The sequence below is a fragment of the Lithobates pipiens genome, unplaced genomic scaffold, assembly GCF_037356315.1.
Source record: "Lithobates pipiens isolate NorthernLeopardFrog02 unplaced genomic scaffold, aLitPip1_a1.2 Scaffold_1, whole genome shotgun sequence".
Classification (NCBI taxonomy): domain Eukaryota; kingdom Metazoa; phylum Chordata; class Amphibia; order Anura; family Ranidae; genus Lithobates; species Lithobates pipiens.
In genome coordinates, this window is record NW_027507685.1 from 119444360 (window position 1) to 119461217 (window position 16858).

At 44.4% G+C, this 16858-nt stretch overlaps 1 protein-coding gene across 1 annotated transcript; it reads left to right on the forward strand.

The window, feature by feature from the left end:
• Nucleotides 1–6737: 6737 nt before the first annotated feature.
• HDHD3 (haloacid dehalogenase like hydrolase domain containing 3) lies at nucleotides 6738–16566 on the forward strand. The gene is given in 3 exon segments (XM_077475017.1): nucleotides 6738–6767; nucleotides 6769–6874; nucleotides 15638–16566. Coding segments are annotated over 3 exon segments (864 nt in total). The 3' UTR covers nucleotides 16366–16566.
• The last annotated feature ends 292 nt before the right edge of the window (nucleotides 16567–16858 follow it).

The following is a 16858-nucleotide window of genomic DNA, read 5'->3' on the forward strand; positions in this document are numbered from 1 at the left end:
ACACCATGCGATCCGATTCCTGTGCGAGTCGGCAGATCGCACTGCGATATGCCGACGGATCTGGGGGTGTCATTAACATAACATTGACACTCCCAGCCGTCCGCATAGGGCAGTGTGAACTGCCGGCGGGAGGTGTGCGATGCGGGTAAACGCCGCGGATTCGCGGCGTTCCCGCATCGCTATAGTGTGAACCCGGCCTTAAGAAGAAAATACAGGTCTGTGAGGGCCAGAAATCTTGCTTGTTTGTAGGTGACCAAATACTTATTTTCCACCATAATTTGCAAATACATTTTATCAAAAAATCAGACAAATGTGATTGTCTGGATTTGTTTCCCCATTTCGTCTCTCATAGTTGAGGTATACCTATGATGACAATTACAGGCCTCTCTCATCTTTTTGAGTGGGAGAACTTGCACAATTGGTGGCTGACTAAATACTTTTTGCCTCACTGTACTACACTACATATAGTACAGATCATTCAAAGCACTAGTGAAGCCACTATGTTTTTTTTTTTGGATACAGAAGAACAATAATCTATTTTTATTTCCAGTTTTGGTGTCTCGTTCCTTTATGTGTGATTATAAGAATGTTTGTTTTTGAATATAATTTTTTTTTTTAAATGTACTAATTATTTTAAAGCGAAGTTCCACCCAAAAGTGGAACTTCCACTTTAAGGACTCCTCCCCCAACATACCACATTTGGCATGTTTTTTATTTTGGGGGGGGGGGGGCGGGAGTGGGTACCTAGTCTTGGCAGGTAATCAGCTCCCACTTTAGCATCACTTTAAGACAGCATGTGGGGTTCTACCCTCTCACAGCAGCTTTCACTTTTTTGAAATTGCAAGGATCTGTGAATGAATAGACTACTAGTCCTGCCTGCCAGCCACCGCAGCAGATGGACTTGGAGTTCTCAAGGGGACATAATTATGGCAAACACCGCACTCGTAGTCCATTGATACTTTCCCCAGCTTTTCAACTGAAAGCCGGACAGAAAACTGGAGGAACAGTCTGCAGGAGCCTGGCATTGCACCCATGATCAGTGGATTGCGGGTGCAATGCTTTATAGGCTCCTATGAAAAAAAATAAATAATGAATAAACACATTTTTTTTCCAGTACGCATACAGTATTGTGGGAAAGTTTTAGGAAGGTGTGAAGAAATGCAATAAAGAAAGGAATGCTTTCGAGATTATATATATATATATATTATTATTATTATTATTATTTTTTATTATTTTTTTTTTTTTTTTTTTCATCAATTTACCAAATGCAATGTGAGTGAAGACAAATTAAAATCAACCCCATTTTTGGTGTGACTACCCTTTGCCTTGAAAACAGCATCAATTCTTCTAGGTACACTTGCACACAGTTTTTGAAGGATCTCAGCAGATCGGTTGTTCCAAACATCTTGGCGCACCAATCACAGATCTTCTGTTGATGTAGGCTGCCTCAAATTCTTCTGTCTCTTCGTGTAATCTGTTGCAGACTCTATGATGTTGAGATCAGGGCTCTGTGGGGACCAAATCATCACTCCCAGGACTGCTTTGTCTTTACACGGAAGATGGTTCTTAATGGCATTTGCTGTATGTTTAGCATCTTTGCCTTGCTGCAGAATTCATTTGGGGTCAATCACACACCTCCCTGATTGTATGGCATGATGGATACAAATCTACCTGTATTTCTCAGCATGGAGAACACCATGGATTCTGACCAAATCTCTAACTCACTTTGCAGAAATGCAGCCCCAAACTTGCAAGGATATTCCACCATGCTTCACTATTACCTACAGACCCTCATTATTGTACAGCTCTCCAGCCCTTCCTGAACAATCTGCCTCCTGCTGCAGCCAAATATTTCACATTTTGACTCATCAGTCCAGAGCACCTGCTGCCATTTTCGTGCACCCCAGTTCCCATATTTTCCTGCATAGTTGAATTGCTTAGCCTTGTTTCCACATAGAGGTATGGCCTCTCTGATAGTATGACATGATGAATATCTGATGTATTTCTCTTCCCTGCATTTCTTCTGATTGAACAAAACAAAATTGAGCAGATTCTCGATGTGGATGGGGGAATACTTCCAGCTGTGGGGAGACTTCCTCACCATTAGATTACACTGCTCGGTGCTGCACTCTATAGCGATGTTGATCAAGTGAAGAAAATCCAACAGCGTGGTTGTACAGAAATTGATCTGTAGGTCGACTTCTGTACAACCACGGTGCCCCTACATGTATAAAAACTTGACCAGTCCCTGCTGAACTGGCTAAATTTTGATCCATGTATGGCCAGTTTTGGGCAGTTGCAAAGGGATTAACAGACTGTGTATGTTTACATTTTTTTTTTTTTTTTACTAAATGACAATGTTGCTTTAATTATCCAATTAAATTTGTATCTAGTCTCAGATTTTGGCAGATCCAAAAGGGATTGTACAGCCAGCCAATGCTAATGGTCATCTTTACAGTAATCACTTACCTAACCAATGGTAATATTGTACCAGGCCAAGTCCCTTGGTGGTGCTGAGCCCTTGGTCCTGATATCCAATGAATTCCCCAGCGTGTTGTCTGTGCCAGTATGTCATACTCCATGCAGCAGGCTACTTGTATTTTCACCACAAGTTCTCCCCAGACTTTGGGAGGAGACGTCCAACCAACGACAGGAGCACATAAGGGAGGATATATACACTATATTGTCAAAAGTATTGGGACACTAGCCTTTACATGAACTTTAACCGCTTGCTGAAGCCTCCCACAGATATACTGCGGCAGAATGGCATGTACAGGCAAACTAATGTACCTGTACATTGCCCTTCAAGAGGTGACCGGTGGCGCGCTCCCGTGGCAAGCTCCATGAGTCGGGTAGCCAGTCCGGTGGACTCGATGTCCGTGGGGATACCTGCGATCGCCTCACGGGGAGGAAGAACGGGGAGATGCTAATGTAAACAAGCATCTCCCCATTCTGCCTAGTGACAGTGTCACTGATCTCTGCTCCCTGTGATTGGGAGCAGAGATCAGTGACGTGTCACATGTAGCCAGGTCCCCCCACAGTTAGAGTCACTCCCTAGGACAGTGATGGAGAACCTTGGCACCCCAGATGTTTTGGAACTACATTTCCCATGATGCTCCAGTACACTGCAGAGTGCCAGAGCATCATGGTAAATGTAGTTTCAAAACATCTGGGGTGCCAAGGTTCGCCATCACTGCCCTAGGACATACTTAATCCCTACACTGCCCCCTAGTGGTTAACCCCTTTACTGCCAGTGTCATTTACACAGGAATCAGTAAATTATATTGGTCCGACGTGTCCGCCGTAATGTTGCAGTCATGATAAAAATTTCTGATCGCCGCCATTACTAGTAAAAAAAAAAATTATTAATAAAAATGCCATAAAACTATCCCCTATTTTGTAAATGCTATAATGTTTGTGCAAACCAATTAATAAACGCTTATTGCACTTTTTTGTTTTTTTTACCAAAAATATGTAGAATACCTATCGGCCTAAACTTAGGGGGCAAAAAAGATTTTTTTTAAAATATATTTTTGGGGGATATTTATTATAGCAAAATTTTAAAAATATTTTTTTTTTTTTCAAAATTGTCACTCTTTTTTTGTTTATAGCGCAAAAAATAAAAACCGCAGGGGTGATCAAATAGCACCAAAAGAAAGCTCTATTTGTGGGGAAAAAATGATGTCAATTTTGTTTGGGGGCCATGTCACACGACCGCACAATTGTCATTTGAAGCGACGCAGTGCCAAATCGCAAAAAGTGCTCTGGTCTTTGGCCAGCAAAATGGTCCAGGGCTTAAGTGGTTAATGGCATCCCAGTCTTAGCCCTTGTACACACGATCGGAGATTCCGACGGAATGTGTCCGATCGGAGCGTTTTGTTGGATATTCCGACTGTGTGTGGTCTGCATCAGACTGTTTCCGTCGGAATATCCAACTTGCCGGAAATATTTTCCAACAAAATGCTCCGATCGGACATACTCCGATCATGTGTAGAGAATTCCGATCGGACAAAGTGCCACGCATGCTCAGATCAAATTCCTACATCAAAGCTATTGACTACTATCCTGAACGTAGTCCCGTCGTAACGAAATTACGTCATCACGTTCTGAAAGATCGGATTTTCCGACAACTTTGTCCGACCGCGTGTATGCAACAGTTTCGGACAAGATCCGTCGGACAAAATCCAATGGATTTGGTTGGCCCACCCTTTGCAACTATAACAGCTTCAACTCTTCTGGGAAGGGTGACCACAACGTTTAGGAATGTGTGAATGTTTGACTATTCTTCCATAAGCGCATTTGTGAGGTCAGGCAATGATGCTGGACGAGAAGGACTGGCTCATAGTCTCCACTCCAATGCATCCCGAAGGTGTTCTATCGGGTTGAGGGCAGGACTCTGTGCAGGCCAGTAAAGTTACTCCACCCCAAACGCGCTCATCCATGTTTTTATTGAACCTTCAAAATCGGCTGGTTCAATAAAAATGTGTATGGCGGCTGGTCCGTTGGCTAGCTTCTGTCGGGCGCGCATGCTGGAAAACTAGCAGCTGACTGGCTTATGATCAGCGCTCTGAGCCAATGGCTGAGAGCGCTGATCGGAGTGTTGTGGTGTGGGCATGTCACCCTGTCAGAAACAGCTCAGCAGGGGAGATCGCTGCACTAATGTCAGATTGCTAGTACAGCGGCTCTGACCTGAACTGACAGTTTTATGGGGTTTTTTCATTCAACCTGCTGAGTTGAATGGAAACAAAACAGTGTGTACCAGGCTTAATTCGCATGGCATTTCAGAGAGCATCTGAAAGTGGTGAGGAGGTGTTGTATTGCCTCCTCATTTCCTGCACTAGTGCACTACACCTGCATGCATCACACAGGGTTTCACGTTTCCCTTATTCGGTTGCATGTTCAGCAAGCAGCAATGCTCACTGAGGATGCCGGATATGGCTTATGTGCTCTTCCCTCTGCTGCCTTTACAGCAGAGGGGGGAGTGGTCATGGGGGAGGGGGTAAAACCATGGCTCAGCCGCATGTTGTCCTTGCACCCCAAACAAAAGTGTAGATTAGTCCTTGGCATTACAAGGAATGTCTAGCACATCTGCATTTTTTTTTCCATGAAAGCATGCTTTATAGTCCCGTCGTAAGTGTTGTACGTCACTGCGTTCTTGACGATCGGAATTTCCGACAACTTTGTGCGACCGTGTGTATGTAAGACAAGTTTGAGCCAACGTCCGTCGGAAAAAATCCGACGGATTTTGTTGTCGGAATGTCTGATCGTGTGTACAGGGCATTACTCTGCTTCAGTTTATGAATGAACAGGAGCCTCTGTCTCCTCTCCATTCATCTTCAGTGCAGAGAAAGGGACTGGGGACTCTGTGCCCTCAATCCTTTCTCTGTCTCAAAGGGGAGATGTCCCCTGATGTCTCACTAAAGCCCCCAAAAAATATTTAAAAAAAATGTAAGTGTAAAAAATATATATAAAATAAAAAACTACTGACACCACTCCCTCCGGCCCTACCAACACTGTCCACTAAACCCCAACCCCCCCAAAAAAGACTTTTGAAAAAAATTAAACACAAATTGAATTGTAAAAAAATCAATACGTAAAAATAAAAAACGACTGACACTGTCCACTGCCATGTACCCCCACCCCTTCCCCAGAAACACTGTGAAAAAATATTGAAAAAGTTATTTTAAAAAAAAATAGCTGGGGGGGGGGCTATGCGGGCGCAGAGCGCCACCTCCCTAAAATGAGTTTTTGCAGGTCGGGGTGTCCGTCATGTATTAAAAGTCAGCAGCTGCAGTATCCAAATCCTTTTGAGGGGAGAGCGGAATTTATTTTTACCTATCAAACGAAACAAATCAATTGGAGGTGTAAATTCAGTGTAAGGCTGGGTTCACACTGCTGCGGCTACGAGAACCGGATGTGATTCGCACCGCACTGCAGTGCAAATCACATCCGATCTCTGTGCGATGCGAGTTCAGCCATACAGATAGTATGGCTGAATTCGCATCGCACCTGCCCCAAACTCGCACAGGACCCTTTTTTTGTCCACAGCAGAATCGGATCGCATGGGTGTTCACACCATGCGATCCGATTCCTGTCCGAGTTTGCAGATCGCACTGCGATATGTGAACTGATCTGGGGGTGTCATTAACGTTTCACTGACACTCCCAGCAGTTCGCATAGGGCAGTGTGAACTGCCGCCGGGAGGTATGTGATGCGGGAACCCGCCGCGGATTCACACTGCAGCGATGCGGGAACGCTGCGAATCCGCGGCGGGTTCCCGCATCGCATACCTCCCGGCGGCAGTTCACACTGCCCTATGCGAACTGCTGGGAGTGTCAGTGAAACGTTAATGACACCCCCAGATCAGTTCACAGTGCGATCTGCAAACTCGGACAGGAATCGGATCGCATGGTGTGAACACCCATGCGATCCGATTCTGCTGCGGACCAAAAAAAGGGTCCTGTGCGAGTTTGGGGCGGGTGCGATGCGAATTCAGCCATACTATTTGTATGGCTGAACTCGCATCGCACAGAGATCGGATGTGATTTGCACTGCAGTGCGGTGCGAATCACATCCGGTTCTCGTAGCCGCAGCAGTGTGAACCCAGCCTTACTGTGTAATAAACAGGTTCAGGATTAGATGGATTTTCCTCATTTAGTTCTTGTGGATATCCGGCCATTTTATTGTAGAAATAAAAATTGTTTATATGTAAATGGCCGGATATCCACAAGAACTAAATGAGGAAAATCCATCTAATCCTGAACTTGTTTATTACACAGTAAAGGGTGGAACCTTTCTCTCCTGCTCTTGTTTCCTGAGCTGAGGGAAGATTATACCAGAGGCAAATCCTCACACGTCCTCGTTCTTATTTCCGGTAAGTGAGACTTGGGGAGCAGAGAGGTCATGTGATCAGAGCTCTGCGTGTAGTGTAATATAAGGATTATTTTTGTCGATAGCTTTATTGATAATTGTTTATGTGTACACTGCAACACGATTCTGTGCATATACAGGATTATAAAGCAAAGTTCTGCACTAACTAGAAATGTCATTGATTACAATGGCTGATTGAAATCTAGAAGCCCTCTGGATGGTCCACACAGGTTGTAGTAGGTCAGGCAGATCTTTGCCCTCTTCACCCACTTCTCATCATTATTCTCTTTGCTCTCCTCTCACATTTCATTTTTAATACTTGTTTTGTAAAACCTGGGTGCAATGACACCTCGCAGCTGCCTTCAACCTCCTGAGATACTGACATCACGCGTGCCAGAAAGCTTTGTGGTAAATAAGGATGAGCTTGGGCGTGTTTGCATGCGCCACGTGCAGAGCCCGCCAGGAAGTCGGTGCCGTGCTAATCACAGGCAGTGAGACATCGCCCCGATGCGCGGCTGCAGAGATCGGGAACTGTCTCACTGCCTGTGATTAGCGAAGCCCGAGTTCCTGAGACAGGCTCTGCACGTGGCGAATGCGAACACGCCCAAGCTCATCCTTAGTGGTAAACTACAGCATATGCACCTTGGTGTGTCATGGGGGGGATGGAGCGACAGGAAGAGACAACCACCTTCCACATAACGAGAGAGATGGCAGCGAGGGAGTAGCTGCAGAGCAACACTGGACTGGGTCTTTCCATATGTTTTAGGAAGGACAACCCAGAGAAAAATTAAGGGTTAAAATAAAGAAAGAAAGGTGGGTGACGTTCATTTTTAAAGCTGTATAAATCTCCATATTTTTTTTTTTTTTTTATGAAATGTGCCTCCAGGAGGTTCATGCCATAATGGACTAGTATGCACCACATATTAGCACATTATTATAGACTAAGGCCGGCCAGTTCAAATCTCGGCTGGTTCAACGAGATTTGAACCATATGTAAGCAGGCTGAATAATCAATCAACTTGGGTACAGCCAGCCCATCGAATTCACTTGCAATTATCGCTAGTGGCTGTTATAGCCATTAGCAATAATCACTGTCTTCTGCTGACGGGGATGGCTTCATGATGGAATTGTGCAAATTTCTTTCCTGCAAACCATGATTGCAGGAAAGAAATTCGCACCCTATGGCTTGCCTTCCCTATCAAACAAAGGCATCCGGCTGCTTCCGTCTTTGCCCAGGTTCTCCTTCTGGGTTTGCTTTCTCTGGCCACATTGATGTCACTTCATCACGACACAGAGTGGGTACCGTAAATGTGGTCTGAGTTGTGCATGCACGGCTCAGATTTCATTACCACTGACAGGCCGAGGAAATTATATGGCAGAAGCGATCACTAGAGTCTCTTATGTTATTGGCCCTAGTATATGTGAGTTGGGGACCTTGGATTGTGGGCTTCTTGAGGGTGAGGACCGATGTCAGGGTGAGATGTAGGTGTGGAGCGCTGCATAAAAATTGACAGTGCCATATGGGTTCTGGGCAGCACAGTGGTGTAGTGGGTAGCACTCTCGCCTAGCAGTAAAAAGGGTCAACACTACCTGCCTGGAGTTGCATGTTCTCCCTGTGCCTGTGTGGGTTTCCTCCGGGTACTCCAGTTTCCTCCCACACTCTAATTGGCTTCTGTCCAAAGTTGGCCCTAGTATATGTATTTGATTTGGGGACCTTGGATTGTGGGCTCCTTGAGGGTTACATAGTTAGTAAGGTTGAATAAAGACACCAGTCCATCCAGTTCAACCTGAGTGAGTGTGGGTGTGTGTCTACAATTATCCCTATTTATTTAAGGTACCCATATAGCGCCATCAATTTACACAGCGCTCCACACATACATTGCAAACTCACATCAGTCCCAACCCTCAAGGAGCACACAACCCAAGGTCCCCAACTCACATTCATACACTAGGGCCAATTTTGGACAGAAGCCAATTAACCTACCAGCATGTCTTTGGAGTGTGGGAGGAAACCCACGCAGGCACAGAGAGAACATGCAAACTCCAGGCAGGTAGTGTTGTGGGCGACCCTTTTTACTGCTAGGCAAGAGTGCTACCCACTACACCACTGTGCCACCCCTAGGGTGAGGACTGATGTGAGTGTGTGATGTATATGTGTGGAGCGCTGCATAAAAATTGACAGTGCCATATGGGTACCTTAAATAAATAGGGATAATTGTAGACACACACCCACACTCACTCAGGTTGAACTGGATAGACTGGTGTCTTTATTCAACCTTGCTAACTATGTAACTATGTATAAAAACCCAGCCTGTCAGTAGTTTCTAAAATTTTCAGTATCTCCAGTACAGCTTTAACCAGTTCCCAACCTGGCCTATAGCAGATTGATGGCCGGGCAGGACCCTCCTCCTTCTGGGTGGAGATCGTATGACGTCCTCCCTGGTCACGGCCCTCATGTGCACCCCCAGAGGCAATCAGTTGTGAGCCGTGTCCCTTGGACACAGCGCATCACTGATAAGGGTAAAGAACCAATGGTATTGGCTCTTTACCGTATGATCAGCTGTATCCAATCACAGGTGATCCCATGTAAAGAAATTCCGTTTATCGATATTTCCTTTCCTCAGCGCTGTCATTGTGAGGAAAGGAAATCCAATAACCAGCTTTCCTGCAACAGCACACATTTACACTGCTAATCAGAGCACTGATCATCAGTGCCTCTTTATCAGTGCAGCCTCATCAGCGCACATCAGTGAAAGAGAAAAATTACTTTATTTCAAAATGTTCAATCTTTTTTCATTTGTGTAGCACAAAGTAAAAAACCCAGTGGTGATTAAATGGAAATCTCTATCTTTCTCTAAACAAAGATATCAATTTAATATGTTTACAGTGTTGCATGACCGTGCAATTTTCTTTCAAAGTGTGACAGCGCTGAAAATTGGCCTGGGCAGGAAGGGGGTGAAAGTGCCCAGTAGACAAGCGGTAAAGGAACACTGTCCTATGCCCTAAGTTGGCTGCCCCCAAATCACTGATACTCTCTTCTCCAGTGCTCCTTCTGTCAGTCTTCTCAAAGTAGCAGATGCTTCAATGTTTGAATTCCAGACTGAGTATCACACACTGCTTAGCCCTGATGAAGGGGGTGAGGTCAGGTCCCTGAAATGCATTTGCTGTTGTACTGAATTACTCTTTGGAATAAGAGGTCTCAGACAGAAATAGGAGACATAAGAGAAATTTGAACTCCCCCCAGTGTATTCATTAAAATGACTGCATTTAGGCTTTAACTGATTGCCGACCACCCGCTGCAGTTTTACTGCGGCACAATGGCATGGCTGGGCTTCGCCTTTTGGCCACTAGGGGAGCGTGCGCACCACTGCAGCGTGTGCATGGACATGATGCGAGTCCCCGATATATAGATATGGATAGACTGGATGAGAGTTTAGACCTCCTCATGGGAAGATTCACCCTCTCTATTTTTACTGGCCACCATTGTCACCGAATAAATGTGATGAAAAATATCACATTTTAGAGGAAATGGAAAAGCTTCCAAGGGGAGCACCTGTTGCTATGTGTTTTTGCTTTCAGCTGTTTCAAAAATGCACTAATCTACCCAAATCGAACTACAAATGTAGCTCCAAAACATTTTTGAGCTTCGGGCATTAGGAATGGACTAATGTCAACTGCCAACATAGAGAATAATTTTTTTTTTTCTTCTTGAGTATTTTTGAGATTGGTTCACACCTATGAGTGCGGCTGCGGGTGCAGGAATCCCAGCGATTCCTACAACCACCTGCAGTGAAAATGCGGTGCTGTGAGAAAACATGCGGGGCTGCCATTCAATCTGAATGTCACCCCATGCATGTAGAAACGCAGCAGGTTTGCAGGTGCAGAAACTGCAGGGAAATCGCATGGTCAAAATGACCATGCAATCTCCCTGTGGGCCATGTTTTGAAAAAGGAGCATGCACCTTTTTCTGCAGGAAACGCCAACACAGCAGTCCATACAAATGTGGGCTGCAAGAACGCAGAGATGTGAACCTAGGGTCAAGCTACAAAAAAGCTGGGGTGTGAACAGGGCCTCAGAGGGTAATTCCCCTCAACTTTGAAGTTTTCCACCAACATCCTGTCACATCTCTAGGACAGGAAGTGAAGGGAAATTTCCCTGATAATACACAGACAGATAAAATAACCTTGCAGGGGTTTTAATGCTTCCTTATCCCTAATGGGGAAAAAAAAGGTTTGGCTATAGGTACACTTTAAAGAAAATGCCTTTTTTTTATGTTTCTAAACCTTATTAAAGTGATTGTAAATGCTTTTTCATAACAAGCATTTTATACTTACCTTCTCTTTTTGGGTTCCCCCTGGCAGTCCTGGTTCCTCCTCTCTGCTGAGTGCCCCCATAGAAGGCGGCTTCCTATGTGGGCGCTCGTGTGGGCTCAGTCCCGAGCCTCACTGCGTCTATTGACACAGACAGCAGGACTCAGTCCCACCCCCTTATCACTGGCTTTGATTGGCAGCAGCGGGAGCCAATGTCTTTCACTGCCTCAGCAAAGTCAGACTAGGAAGTGAGGGAAGAGAAGAGCTGCAGATGTGCATAGCACTGAATCGAATGAGGGCTCAGGTAAGTAAAAAGGGGGTGGAGGGGTGAGGGTGGATACTGTTGCCTAAACATTTATTACCTTAAAGTGGTATTAAGTGCCCGTTCACACAGGGGCGACGCGACTTGCAGCACGACTCACAGACGCGACCTGCACACGACTTCAGCGGCGACTTGCAAAATGACTTCTGTATAGAAGTCAATGCAAGTCGCCTGAAGTCGCCCCGAAAATAGTACAGGAACCTTTTTCTAAGTCGGAGCGACTTGAGTCGCTCCTATTAGAACGGTTCCATAGTACAGAACGGAGCGCGACTTGTCAGGCGGCTAAGTCGCCTGACAAGTCGCGGTAGTGTGAACGGGCACTAAAGGTTTGGCTTTTAAAAAAAAAAATAACAAACATGTTTTACTTACCTGCTCTGTGCAGCTGTTTTGCACAAAGCAGAACCTGATCCTCCTCTTCTCTGGCCCACCACCGGTGCTCCTGGCTCCTCCCCTTAGACCAGTGTCCCCTATAACAAGCTGCTTGCTATGAGGGCACTGATGCATGCTTGCTCCCAAGCCATGCTCTATACATTCATAAAAAAAAATAGAGGCCCAGCCCTGCCCTAAGCTCTCTCCTACTACTGTCTTGGCCAATGAGGAGAGGGAGTCCCCGGGAAGCTCAGATGAGTATTGGGTGGGGGGGCAGCACAAAGAAGGTTTTTTTACCATGCATGGAGATAAAAAACCTTCATCCTTTACAACCACCTTAATTCAAGGAATGCATTATGGTAAAACATATTTGTGCTTCATAACCACTTATTAGCCTGCAGCTAAAATGTCATTAATTGCACTAAAACATTTTTTGTAAAATGTTCAGTTAAGGATATCTATGAATCTGTCAGGGCTGTGATTGTGTCTGGGGTTACATACCACCACAGGGGACACATGAATCTGCAGAGCAAAGCAATGGGCTCTTTTTAGGCTCCTTTTATTTATACCTCAGTGTTAAGTGCCACTGTATCACACAAAAAAGTTCTTTGATTTACAGCGGCCCAATAATTTTGAATGGGCTTGCAGCATTCCCCAGCAAAGGAAAGGCTGGACCCACAGCACATTTTCAGCCCCTACTGCACTTGTGGATGTCATTTGGAATCAACAGCACAGCAATGCACCAGTGTGGTGTGCATTACATAGGTTTTACTGTGGTTTAGTAGAGTGATTAGGTGGGAGAGCTTGAACAAGTCAAACCTGGTGGCACAATCCCCAAGGGTCAAAATTTGAAAAGTATAGAATATCCATGTGTTTCCCATATAAGGGAAACACAGGAGTGTAGGGAATTTTGACAGGGGTGCTGATAACCATAATCAAGAAAAAAATGAAAATATTAAAAAAGGTCGTTTTATTATTTCATAGAAAAAAATATAAAACACATTCTAAAAACAGGTATAAAGTTCTGCCAAATTAATCATACAGTCAACAGAACCCAAAAAGGTCATGATTTATGTGTTTCGCCCAATTGAGGGCCCCTTAATGATCTACTTGAGGTTCGTATTAAACCTATATAAACGCAAATGTCAGGAAAAGAATACAGGAACTTATTTATCATAGTTCTACCCCACAAAACTGGTATCAGAAAAAAGAATCAAAATATATCTGACAAAAAAGAGGAAGCCTGAGTCCAGTGGCCCGGAACATAAAAAGGGAGCATAATCGCAGGCTTAAGCCTCATACACGCGGTACGATTGTTGGCCAACTAAGCGCCTGATTTTTGTCAAAAGGGCGTGTGCCAGGATCTTGTCTTGCATACTAATATTACACAATTGTTGCCACAAACACGAACGTAGTGACGTACTACGAGGAATTTCAGCTCTTGAGCCTCACCCTTTGGGCCCCTTCTGCTAATTTCGTGTTCGGTGAGCATTGATTCCGAGCATGTGTGTTTGTACTTTAGACTTTTGTGTGACGGATTTGTGTACTGGCCATACCAAAATATGACGTCAAAGCATTGTCTGCCAAAAATTTACTAGCCTGCCATCCAACATTTGTTGGCCGAATGTTAGACAACAATTGTCAAAAGGAGCGTACTAACGGTCAGATTTTAGGACAACAGTCTGTCAACAGACACTCCCCTGCCAACAATCGTACTGTGTGTAAGGGGCTTTAGATGTGATACCACCAGTCAACACATAGGGATCAAGATTGTATCAGCTGTCTATGTCATATGGCCGCAATAGGGACATCAGTACAGCGGTCCAAACGGCACACAGGGCAGCAATGGCGACACCAAAGGGGTTTTACTGTGGTTTACTGCACGTGTAAAGTGGCCATGATGCTGGCCCCACCAGATGCACATTATCACCTTCCTTTTACGTTATATGCTGGGGTGGATGTAAGACACCAACTAGAAGATCGGTCAGCTTTTTGTAGGTGAGTTTATCTACTAGACTCTCAAACTGAAGAGTTGTCCTCAAACAACAAAGGTCTCATGCATGTAGCTGTACAGCGTGCAGAGCCTGCATATTCACTTTCCCAGGACCTTCATCTACAGCATACAGCAACCCATTGAGATGAATTGGAAGATCCATCTGTACGTGGTTCTCTTTCAAGAGTTGCTTAAAGCAACTGCACACACACACAGATGTATGCCCCCTATGCTGACATATATATCCATGCTGTTGCTGTTTGCAACACCCGGCTCATAACTTTGTACAGCCACATCTTCTAATGCATCTCAATGGGTGGCTGTACGCAGTAGCTGCAGGTCGTAGGAAATGATTGCGCAGGCTTTGCATGCTGTACAACCCTGTGCTTGAGGTTCAAGGGTGCAGTTATGATAAGTTCAATGAAAGTATTCAGATCCTTATGCGTTTCTCTGTAAACGTTCTAACCCTCTGATAAAAGAAAAGCTGAAAAAGAAGAAGTTTGAATAGCTGGCACATGTTATGTCTAAGTACATTGTAAAAAAGGAATTTACTTTGCCAAGTGACCTCTGCTAAATTGTTTTGAGTACAAACAGTATTTCCAGGCCATGCCAGGTGAAGGTGTTCAGGCTTGCAGCTGAAAGGTGAACCGCTCTGTAATAATGAGCACCTAATCTCTGTATTATACACAAATTCACTATTAGACAATGTTCTGGATTTCTCCACTTTGTTAGTGCTTTATCCACATGGTAACTAAATGTACACAGTGTGCACCAACAGCCTTGCCATTTATCAGAGCTGTGCAGAATGTGGAACAGCATAAATGTTTTAAAGTAGAAGCATAATTAACATATACACCCCCTACAACCTCTGCACTACTCTTTTCTCTCTAATGTTTGGTGATGGAAGAGTTCAATCACAGGTGATTGCCAACAGTTGTGACCAGGTTGCCCGTATAAAGTAATGACAGGTTGACGGGTGCTGCAGCTGTATCCTGCATCCAGAGCCAGTAATCTGTCTCTAGCCAGAGGTAACCAATGGATGTGCAGTTAGGTGCAGACAAATGCTCAGTTGTAAAATAAAGAAGAAAGAAAAGCTAAAACATGTCTAAAAACAGTACAATTAAATAAGAAAAAGCTAAAATGAAATTGAGCCCAAGCAAAGTTTTGAGTTAAAGCCCAATTCTGGGCTCACCCTTCCAGCCCTCAGTAATTCCTGTTTCCTCTGGATGCCCGTCTCCAGTTGTATTTTTCGTTTGATGTTCAGATGTTGTGATTGAATCTTCTCATGGGATGGGTTCAGATGCTGTGGTGACAACTTCTCATGGATTGGGTCCATCAGGCCCTACCCTCACAGGGTGTTCTGTTTGTGCCCATTTTCATTCAGGTGGTAAAACTGATGACATCTAGTGAAAGAATAGAATTACTGTTTCTCAATCCTGCTGGATTGGAAGTGTGAGATCTTCGTCATTGCTGCAGCAATGATCAAGATATAATTTTTTAGAGCCGGCGATTCTATTTAATGTAATCTGTTTTGACATTGTGTGGTCAATTAGTAAAATCTCTATTGGAATGGATAGAAATAAAACTTTTTTTTTTTTTCTAAACAGAATAGGAAGGGTAAAAAATCTGCCTTCTGTTGTTGGCTGTGTCAGCAGTAGGGTCACTAACAGAAGCAAAAACTTGGCAGCAGCATAACCCTTTCCCATGCTAACAAAAATGTAAAAAGTAACTTTCTGCTGTTATTGGGCTCTAAACTCCTCTCTCACTCTGCAGAATACAAGATGAAACTCCGGCTTCTCACCTGGGATGTGAAAGACACGTTACTTCGCTTACGTCTTCCTGTTGGACAGCAATATCAGGCTGAAGCCAGGAGGAGAGGACTTCAGGTAGATCCATCTGTGCTGGAGGCTTCTTTTCGTCAGGTTTATCGAAGTCATTGGCGTCTCTTCCCCAACTACGGCCTGTCTCAAGGCATGACTTCCCAACAGTGGTGGCTGGACGTGGTCTCTCAGACCTTTCACCTCTCTGGTGTCCAGGACGAGAGGACTGTACAGCCCTTGGCAGAAAAACTCTATCAAGATTTCTGCACTGACGGGTACTGGGAGGTGTTACCGGGTGCCAGGAAAGCTCTCAAAGGTTGTAGCGACTTAGGACTCAAGATGGCAGTCATCTCCAACTTTGACCGCCGATTGGAAGACATCTTGAGGAACTGTGACTTAGACAGACATTTTGATTTTGTGCTAACTTCTGAGACCGCTGGTTGTGCCAAGCCCGATTTGGAGATCTTTCTCAAAGCTTTAAACCTTGCCAGTGTGTCACCTCAACACTCTGCTCATATTGGTGATGATTATAATAATGACTATAAAGGGCCTCAGCAAGTTGGCATGCTCAGCTTTCTGCTCCATCCAGAAAATGGCCAGCTTAAAGAACGGATTCCAGAGGATCATATTATACATTCTCTAGATCAGCTTGTTCCTAGGATTCAGAGAGTTATGAAATAATATTTTATCTATATATATACAGTGGGGACGGAAAGTATTCCGACCCCCTTAAATGTTTCACTCTTTGTTATATTGTAGCCATTTGCTAAAATCGTTTAAGTTAATTTTTTTTTCCTCAATGTACACACAGCACCCCATTTTGACAGAAAAATACACAATTGTTGACATTTTTGCAGATTTATTAAAAAAGAAAAACTGAAATATCACATGGTCCTAAGTATTCGGACCCTTTGCTCAGTATTTAGTAGAAGCACCCTTTTGATCTAATACAGCCATGAGTCTTTTTGTGAAAGATGCAACAAGTTTTTCACACCTGGATTTGGGGATCCTCTGCCATTCCTTCTTGCAGATCCTCTCCAGTTCTGTCAGGTTGGATGGTAAACGTTGGTGGACAGCCATTTTTAGGTCTCTCCAAAGATGCTCAATTGAGTTTAAGTCAGGGCTCTGGCTCGGCCATTCAAGAACAGTCTTGGAGTTGTTGTGAAGCCACTCC